Source organism: Salmo trutta, chromosome 31, assembly GCF_901001165.1.
Source record: "Salmo trutta chromosome 31, fSalTru1.1, whole genome shotgun sequence".
NCBI classification, from domain to species: Eukaryota; Metazoa; Chordata; class Actinopteri; order Salmoniformes; family Salmonidae; genus Salmo; species Salmo trutta.
In genome coordinates, this window is record NC_042987.1 from 40,718,108 (window position 1) to 40,727,938 (window position 9,831).

Below are 9,831 nucleotides of genomic sequence, written 5' to 3' on the forward strand. Positions count from 1 at the left end.
ACAGACAGAGAGATATAGAGGGAGAGCGAAAGAAAGAGAGAGAAACAGAGAGGGAGGGAGAGAGAGGGGGAGAAGGTTAGGACAGAGACAGAAAGAGAGAGAGACAGAGAGGGAGGGAGAGAGAGGGGGAGCGAGAGGGGGAGAAGGTTAGGACAGAGACAGAAAGAGAGAGAGAGACAGAGACAGAAAGAGAGAGAGACAGACAGAGAGATATAGAGGGAGAGCGAAAGAAAGAGAGAGAAACAGAGAGGGAGGGAGAGAGTGAGAGTTAATTTCATTGGTCCATTATAACTAACTATTATGAAGTTGCCATGTAACAAAGACAGGCAGTTGTCTTGGCCATGATTTGTCTTGTTAGAGCTCTTTATATATATTATTATATATTATATAGTGCTATATTGATGTTAAACCCTGTAGACATCAGAGTGAAAATGTCTGTGCCCAAAATGGCAGCCTATTCCTTAAAAGGGCACTACTTGAGACCAGAGCCAAAAGAAGTGTCTGTGAACTGATGTGTCTTGTTACGTAGCTTCATACGGTTATGAAACACTGCATCCTTAAGAAAGACAGTGACAGACAGCGAGGATGACATTGGGCTGCTTTCATCACGTTCTCTCTCTCCCCTCCTGTCCCAAGATGCACTGCTGTGAGGAAATCTCCCTCCAAATCCATTTAGAGGACACATATCCATCTCAGCTTGACTGGCTCCATCAAGACAGGGGACATATTTCTGTCTGGCTCCATCAAGACAGGGGACATATTTCTGTCTGGCTCGATAAAGACAGGGACATATTTCTGTCTGGCTCGATAAAGACAGGGACATATTTCTGTCTGGCTCCATAAAGACAGGGACATATTTCTGTCTGGCTCCATAAAGACAGGGACATATTTTACTGTCACAACCCTATTCCCTATATTATGCACTAGGACCCTTAAAGGAAAGGCTTCCATCTCGCTGTGCTGCATGTCTCTCTTAAAGGAAAGGATTCCATTTCGCTGTGCTGCCTGTCTCTCTTAAAGGAAAGGCTTCCATCTCGCTGTGCTGCCTGTCTCTCTTAAAGGAAAGGCTTCCATCTCACTGTGCTGCCTGTCTCTCTTAAAGGAAAGGCTTCCATCTCACTGTGCTGCCTGTCTCTCTTAAAGGAAAGGATTCCATTTCGCTGTGCTGCCTGTCTCTCTTAAAGGAAAGGCTTCCATCTCGCTGTGCTGCCTGTCTCTCTTAAAGGAAAGGCTTCCATCTCGCTGTGCTGCCTGTCTCTCTTAAAGGAAAGGCTTCCATCTCACTGTGCTGCCTGTCTCTCTTAAAGGAAAGGATTCCATTTCGCTGTGCTGCCTGTCTCTCTTAAAGGAAAGGCTTCCATCTCGCTGTGCTGCCTGTCTCTCTTAAAGGAAAAGCTTCCATTTCGCTGTGCTGCCTGTCTCTCTTAAAGGAAAGGCTTCCATCTTTTAGACAAACGGTCCCGGTCAGTCATGGAGATAGATGGAGGCGGGGTCTGAGACTCAGCAACATCAAGACTCTCAAGCCCTGTTTTATTCTCTAGCTAACAAAGTGTCTTTGGCTTTAAAATACATGAAGGGAAATAGAAGGAAAGCTTTCCCCTCTTAGAAGCCTGGATGTTAATTATTCATTGTGAGCATTATTCTGAATTGCCCTTCTATATTTAACTGCTGTTACGTGGCTGAGTTCCTGTAGTCTATATTTAACTGCTGTTACGTGGCTGAGTTCCTGTAGTCTATATTTAACTGCTGTTACGTGGCTGAGATCCTGTAGTCTATATTTAACTGCTGTTACGTTGTAACGGTTTTGACTTGAAGTTATAATTTATAGGGGTGCCAGGTAGGTTGTGCCTACCAGAGAAAATATTAGTTTCTCCTTTTAGTTTGATAGGGAATGAGTCCCATCTGGTCCGTCAAGTCTACACCAATACAAAGGACTCATGTAAATGTCAGGATGGAAATACCCTTTTCATGAACCCTTAAAACAATGGAAATAACTTCAAAAACAACTGTATTCTTTTGCGTGGATGTATTAACAACAAATGATCACACACAACAATATAACAATAGTGAGCTTTAAACAGCTCTGGTTCCTTCAGAAATGTCCTGTACCTCGGGCCTAAAAAGAGTCCAGCCCGGTAAACAAGTTCAGGGAACTCAAGTGACCTTAGTCACGCAATGTTTGTCCGTCATACAGTGTAGCGTAAACCCAGTGTCCATCATACAATGAAAAGAACAAATATTTTACCACACATTTCAATAAATCCTCAACTACAACTAACTACATAAATCATCACAGTATACATCACACCCAAAACAAATGAAATACCGTATACAAAAAAGGTTGTAGTCAGTCGGTCAGTCAGAGAAGCCAATCCGCCGACAGATCTCCAGCGGAGAAAGGCCACGAAAACCAACGGAGAGGTGTAGTCCACAGATGCAAAGAGTGGATCCGATCCTGGGTAGATTTTCTATTAGGCTACACAAAGCACACTTTTACATCAACACAACAAACGGAAGAGAGAAGCTTCAGAACTGAGGGTCGAACACATCCTCATTCATGTTTCCATCACAACTCCACTTTTGCGCAGCTGATGCTGGCTATTTAATTGGGAATTAAAGGGGAAGCGCTCTATTGGAAGAAGAAGCACTAATTAATTGAGAATTAAAGGGATAGCGCCCTATTTGAAGGAGAAGCACTGAGACGGTTCAGAAACATTCAGGGCCGTCACACACCCCCTCCCCTGGAAAAAGCCGACCATTGCCCTGGAAGGCACATCTTGGTCGGGGAAACCGAGAAAGGTCTCCTCATCACTTTCCTCTACAAAAATATTCATTACTTTTTGGCGCTCATGCTCCTCAGCCGAGGGGTCACAGGCCTTAAGACGTGAGACTTCTGGGTCTGGGAATCCGAGAAAAGTCTCCTCACTTTCCTCTCCAAAGATCTCCAGGACCTTGCAGCGCTCAATCTCCTCCAATTCCTTAGCCGAGGGGTAACAGGCCTTAAGGCGTGAGACATGGACAACGCGCATATCTTCACCTGTGTCCTCTTTCACCACTCGATAGTTCAAAGGGCCGCTCTGCTCCACAATCCTATATGGTCCTTGCTATTTAGGAGCGAGCTTGGCCGAGAAGAATTGTTCAGCTTTTGAATAAGGATGAGAGCGAAGCCACACCCGATCACGAAGCTGGAACTGCATGTCTCGTCTCTTCTTATCATAATTTCTCTTCTGCTTGAGTCGAGCCTGGATCATGTTCTTTGAGACAAGAGCTCTCAAGTTGTGGAGATGGACTACCTGGTCATAGCAAGCAGCGTCTGGAGTAACCTGCTGGGGCTGTAGCACCATCTCCAAGGGTCCTCGGAGGGGACGACTCAGGTTCAGCTCTGCAGGTGTGACTCCAGTGGACTCTTGCACAGCAGAATTCAGGGCAAATCGAAACTAGTGAAGGTGCTTGTCCCAGTGTTTGTGCTGGGTCCCTACATAGGAAGCAACAATTGACTTCAAGGTTCGATTAACTCTCTCAGTGAGGTTGGTCTGTGGGTGATAGGCCGTGGTCAACTTCTGTCTCAGGTTCCATCTTTGGCAGGTCTCCTCAAAGAGATCAGAGACGAATTGGGAACCTCGATCAGACAGGATGTAATCAGGCACTCCCCAGCGAGTCAGGATCTCTTTCGTAAGGATGTTAGAGACTGTCCTTGCTGTGGCTTGACGCAGGGCAAAGAGCTCCACCCACTTGGAATAGTAATCAACAAAAACAAGCATGTACACATTCTGATTGGAGCTTCTAGGAAATGGACCCATCAAATCCACTCCTAACATTTCCCAAGGTCGGGTAACCACAGTTTGCTGCAACTTGCCAGCAGGCTTTCTACCTTCTGGTTTGTACATTTGACAAACCTGACAGTTTTGGATGTGTGACTTCACATCCATGCTCAGATGTGGCCAGTACAGTAATGCTTGCAACCGCTTGTAGGTTTTGAACCTGCCCAAATGACCAGCTAACGGGTCTTCATGGAAATGTTGAAGCAGTTGAAGGCGTAGAGTTTCAGGTATGTACATTTGGTATAGTGTTCTGTGAGGTAGTTGTACAACTCGGTAGACTTTGTCTTCAATGATGGTCAGCTTGGTGGTAGGATTGACCATCTTTTCTCCATCTTCAAGGATAGTCTGGTACAAAGCCTGTACTTCTGGATCATCCTGTTGGGCTTTCCAAATGGCCTCATCAGAGATGGGAAAGTCAGTTTTGGGTGAGTCTCGACTGCTTGACAGGACAGTAGCACATGTAAGATGAGGGCCACCATTACCACCAGCAGGAGCTCTGGATAAGGCATCTGGAACAGTGTTGTATTTTCCTTTCCTGTATTCTACTGCAAAGGTGAACTCTTGCAACCGTAGAGCCCATCTGATAAGTCTGGTGCTTGGTTTGTTGGTCTTGAACACCCACACAAGGGAGGAATGGTCAGTGACCACAGTGAAGTGTCTTCCCTCCAGGTAGTACCTCCACTTTTCCAAAGCCCAGACAACTGCAAGGCACTCTTGCTCGGTTGTGGAGTAGTTCCGTTCTGCTCCATTCAATGTTCGACTGGCGAACGCTAGCACTTCTTCAGTGCCAAGTCCAGTCTGTTGGACTAGAACAGCACCAAGTCCAACATCACTTGCATCAGTGTAAACAACAAAAGGGCAATCAAAGTTGGGATGACCCAAAATGGGAGGTGTGACGAGGTGTCGTTTCAGGGTTTCAAAAGAGGTCTGGCACTCTGCCGTCCATCGGAATTTCGCACCTTTTCGCTTCAATGCGTTGAGGGCTTCTGCCACCTGGGAGAAGTTCAACACAAACCGATGGTACCATCCAGCCATCCCAAGGAACCGTTGAAGGGCCTTGAGTGTGGTTGGGACAGGGAAATCTTGTACCGCCTTGGTCTTTTCGGGATCCACATGAGTGCCGTCAAAAGACACAATATGTCCAAGGAACTTCAGGGAGGTTTGGCAGAAGTTGCTCTTCTTCATGTTCAATGTCAGACCAGCTTCCCTTAGCTTGTCCAACACTGCTTGAAGATCTTGAAAATGTTGTTCTCTGGTCTGGGAGTAGATAATTATATCGTCCAGGTAGACGAAACAGATCTTCCCTCTGAGCTCACCTAACGCAATCTCCATCAGTCTTTGGAAAGTGGCAGGTGCATTCTTTAATCCAAAAGGCATCACCTTAAAGGAAAACAAGCCCTCAGCACAGACAAAAGCAGTCTTGTCCTTGCTTTCCTGGTCCATCTCAACCTGCCAATAGCCACTATTGAGGTCAAGGGTAGTGAACACAACCGCACCAGACAATGACTCCAGGATCTCTTGGATGGTGGGAAGAGGATAGGCATCAGTCTGGGAAATCTTGTTGGTCTTCCTATAGTCCACACAAAATCTAAGACCACCGGTCTTTTTTGGGATGAGGACAACAGGAGCAGCCCAGGGAGAGGATGAACGTTCAATTATATTTTGTGTCAACATATCATTAATGAGTCCCTTTTGGATGATTAGCTTTGCTGGGGACAAACGATATGGCTTCTGCTTGATCGGCATTTCCTGTGTAAGGAATATTTTGTGCTTCAGGAGCCCAGTACGTCCCAGCTTTGAAGTACATACATCAGCGTTATTCTGCAGTTGTTCCAACAGCCTTAACTCCTCTGGCTGTTCCAGCTGAGCTCTTCTCACAGCCTGTAAAAGGAGATCATCAGAAGGATTATCAAGGGTTAGTGGTACCGGAGCAATGGCAGAGAAGACTGCCACATTTGGACCCCAATCATGTAACTTTGTAGCTTCTGACTGGAAGAAATGCTTCTTGCTCGGATTGTATGGAAACCAGTAGCAATTGTGTGCGATATCAATCTGGACACCACTGAAGTACATGAAATCAATTCCCAACACGACAGGAAAAGCAAGGTTCTTGGTTTGTAGGATAACAGAAGGAATCATATAGGAGTGGTTACACAGGCGGAACTCTACCTCACTCCAGCCAAGTGGTCGTTTAGCCTCACCATCAGCCAGATAGAGTGGACCTTCTGTCCACGGCTTCAAGTTGTAGTGTGGACCTTTAACCTCCTTCCACAGTTTCTCATTGAGCAGTGTGTAGGATGACCCGGTGTCCAGGGTGGCTCTTCCTGTCCATGGACCTATGGACAGGGGTACCACCAGTTGGTGTGGTATTAACTGAAAGGAAGGGGATGTCGATGGGGGGGCGTAGGCAGTGACTCTTGGGGTTTCAGCTCTGGTCAAAGCACCCAGAGTAGGATGGTTGTTCCTGCGAAGGGAGTTAGGTGTGTTGGCCTGTGGTGATTTGTGGTTTCTGGAAGGGTTTACTTGATATGGTCTTGGACATGTGGCTGAAGAATGTCCCTTTTGGCTACATCTCCAACAGAACATGGGAGGTGTCTTGGCTGGATACTCTGGCTGTTGTTGATGGTCTGGCTTGGGTAACGGTTTGGGTGTCTGTTTCTTTCTCTGTTCATATTGCTGTTGGCATTCTCTGTCCTTCTCAAACTGCTGTCCCAGGCGAACCAGTCCATCAACAGTGGTGACTCTTTCTCTGAGTTGACTGGCTAGTAGTGGGTTGATGTTCTTCAAGATTAATTTAATGACCTCTTCCTCCTCAATGCCAGGTTTCCACCTTCTGCACAGGGAGTGGTAACCGTATGCAAAGTCACGGATACTCTCTTTCTCTCTTTGCACTCGATTCCTGACTCTGTCTGCCAGCTCATCTGTGTAGTCCTCAGACAGAAATGCAGAGGAAAACTTGGCCTCAAAGTCAGCCCAGGAGGTAGTGGTGAGACGTGCCACATCCCACCAGTCTCGAGCTGTCCCATGCAACACATTCCTCAATGTGGCAAGGAGTTCTTCGTCAGCCAGGGGATTGAGGGCAAGAAAGTCACGACATCTTTCCAGATACATTAGCGGATCAGGACTGTCATCCTTTTTCCCAAAGGTGGGAAATTGCAATTTAATGGGCATCGCCCCCACATGACGTCTACTCAAATCACCATGAACAAAAGAGCTAGGAGGGATTGAGGAAGTAGAGGGTGAGGGAGTTATCGGACCATGAAAATGAACACCAGGATGCATGGTGGATTGCATCCTGTAAGGAGTGGCTGCAGGATGGCCTTGTCTTAGCTGTTCTGAGGTTCCAGCTTGGCCCTCAGTGGTCTGAACAGAAGTGGACACCAGAGAAGCTCTGTGCAAGGAGTTGTGCCTAATGGAGGCCATGTCAACAGACACGTCATCCAACATTTTAACACAATTAGCGAGCTCTTTCTGCAAGTGGTCTACAGTGTTAACCAGAGGAAAAAAAACTGAATTAACATCCTTGAGGACCTCAGTGTGATGATGTTGCAAGCGCCACTGGAGAGTGGCAGTGAGTTGGGTTTGTTGGTAGTCAAACTGCCTGTCCATGGCACCAGTAACATCCCGTCTTCCACTCTCACTGAGCTCTGTCAGCGTGTGGGTTAGAGTGCTAAGTGAGTTTCTGAATTCCATGGCACTCTGTTGTTGCTCTTCACTCAGACATTTGAATTTATGGTGGATTAAAGTTTGGAGATGTTGTTGAGTCCGACGAATATCAAGGATGTCACCTTGAAGTTGTAAGACTACCACCTCTGGAGATAAACCAGACAATGGAGGAAGGTTGGGCGTCAGAGGGAGGGCTAGCTCAGTACTTCCACACAGATCCATGTCAATAAGGGAGTAGCTGGTTAGACCTCCTGTGGCCTGTGGTCCAGACAGAGCATTCAGATTCCCAGGGCTCTGGCCCAAATCAACTCCATTAACATTATGATTTGTATTGTCGGCTCGATGGTCAGAATGGCCCTGTGTATTCCCATTGACAGGTATGATATGGATGAGCACATTTTCTTGGGGTGAATCCATTGTTTTAATTCCACACAAAAGATTTGCTTTGGTTATTTCTCAATGTTGAGGTCCCATCTGGGGTGCCATTTTTTATGTAACGGTTTTGACTTGAAGTTATAATTTATAGGGGTGCCAGGTAGGTTGTGCCTACCAGAGAAAATATTAGTTTCTCCTTTTAGTTTGATAGGGAATGAGTCCCATCTGGTCCGTCAAGTCTACACCAATACAAAGGACTCATGTAAATGTCAGGATGGAAATACCCTTTTCATGAACCCTTAAAACAATGGAAATAACTTCAAAAACAACTGTATTCTTTTGCGTGGATGTATTAACAACAAATGATCACACACAACAATATAACAATAGTGAGCTTTAAACAGCTCTGGTTCCTTCAGAAATGTCCTGTACCTCGGGCCTAAGAGTCCAGCCCGGTAAACAAGTTCAGGGAACTCAAGTGACCTTAGTCACGCAATGTTTGTCCGTCATACAGTGTAGCGTAAACCCAGTGTCCATCATACAATGAAAATAACAAATATTTTACCACACATTTCAATAAATCCTCAACTACAACTAACTACATAAATCATCACAGTATACATCACACCCAAAACAAATGAAATACCGTATACAAAAAAGGTTGTAGTCAGTCGGTCAGTCAGAGAAGCCAATCCGCCGACAGATCTCCAGCGGAGAAAGGCCACGAAAACCAACGGAGAGGTGTAGTCCACAGATGCAAAGAGTGGATCCGATCCTGGGTAGATTTTCTATTAGGCTACACAAAGCACACTTTTACATCAACACAACAAACGGAAGAGAGAAGCTTCAGAACTGAGGGTCGAACACATCCTCATTCACGTTTCCATCACAACTCCACTTTTGCGCAGCTGATGCTGGCTATTTAATTGGGAATTAAAGGGGAAGCGCTCTATTGGAAGAAGAAGCACTAATTAATTGAGAATTAAAGGGATAGCGCCCTATTTGAAGGAGAAGCACTGAGACGGTTCAGAAACATTCAGGGCCGTCACACCGTGGCTGAGTTTCTGTAGTCTATATTTAACTGATGTTACGTGGCTGAGTTCCTGTAGTCTATATTTAACTGCTGTTACGTGGCTGAGTTCCTGCAGTCTATATTTAACTGCTGTTACGTGGCTGAGTTCAGAGTTCCTGTAGTCTATATTTAACTGCTGTTACGTGGCTGAGTTCCTGTAGTCTATATTTAACTGCTGTTACGTGGCTGAGTTCCTGTAGTCTATATTTAACTGATGTTACGTGGCTGAGTTCCTGTAGTCTATATTTAACTGATGTTACGTGGCTGAGTTCCTGTAGTCTATATTTAACTGCTGTTACGTGGCTGAGTTCAGAGTTCCTGTAGTCTATATTTAACTGCTGTTACGTGGCTGAGTTCCTGTAGTCTATATTTAACTGATGTTACGTGGCTGAGTTCCTGTAGTCTATATTTAACTGCTGTTATGTGGCTGAGTTCAGAGTTCCTGTAGTCTATATTTAACTGCTGTTACGTGGCTGAGTCCCTGTAGTCTATATTTAACTGATGTTACGTGGCTGAGTTCCTGTTGTCTATATTTAACTGCTGTTACGTGGCTGAGTTCAGAGTTCCTGTAGTCTATATTTAACTGATGTTACGTGGCTGAGTTCCTGTAGTCCTATATGTAAACTGCTGTTATGTGGCTGAGTTCAGAGTTTCCTGTAGTCCTATATTTAACTGCTGTTACGAAAACGTGGCTGAGTCCCTGTAGTCTATATTAAAAAATTCAAAAACTGATGTTACGTGGCGGAGTTCCTGTTGTCTATATTTACCTGACTGCTGTTACGTGGTCTGAGATTCAAGAGTTCCTGTAGTCTATATTTAAACTGTTGTTTACGTGGCTCTGAGTTTGAGGTTCCTGATTCTGAGTTCGAGTTCCTGTTGTCATATTTAACTGATGTG

At 45.4% G+C, this 9,831-nt stretch overlaps 1 protein-coding gene across 1 annotated transcript; it reads right to left on the reverse strand.

Moving 5' to 3' along the window:
• Positions 1–2,678: 2,678 nt before the first annotated feature.
• LOC115169219 (uncharacterized) lies at positions 2,679–6,932 on the reverse strand. The gene is made up of 4 exons (XM_029724695.1): positions 4,781–6,932; positions 3,174–3,406; positions 2,838–2,999; positions 2,679–2,696 (listed from the first exon to the last, which is right to left on the reverse strand). The coding sequence occupies exons 1-4, from the start codon at positions 6,930–6,932 to the stop codon at positions 2,679–2,681; spliced, it is 2,565 nt and encodes an 854-aa protein (XP_029580555.1).
• Between the last annotated feature and the right edge of the window lie 2,899 nt (positions 6,933–9,831).

Coding starts and splice junctions, on each gene's coding strand:
- LOC115169219 (XM_029724695.1), bottom strand. CDS start 6,932: ATGTATCTGGAAAGATGTCGTGACTTTCTTGCCCTCAATCCCCTGGCT. Junction 3,407..4,780: donor CAACGCATTGAAGCGAAAAG/GTGCGAAATTCC, acceptor CTGCTGTGCAAG/AGTCCACTGGAGTCACACCT. Junction 3,000..3,173: donor AGTTCCAGCTTCGTGATCGG/GTGTGGCTTCGC, acceptor TCACGCCTTAAG/GCCTGTTACCCCTCGGCTAA.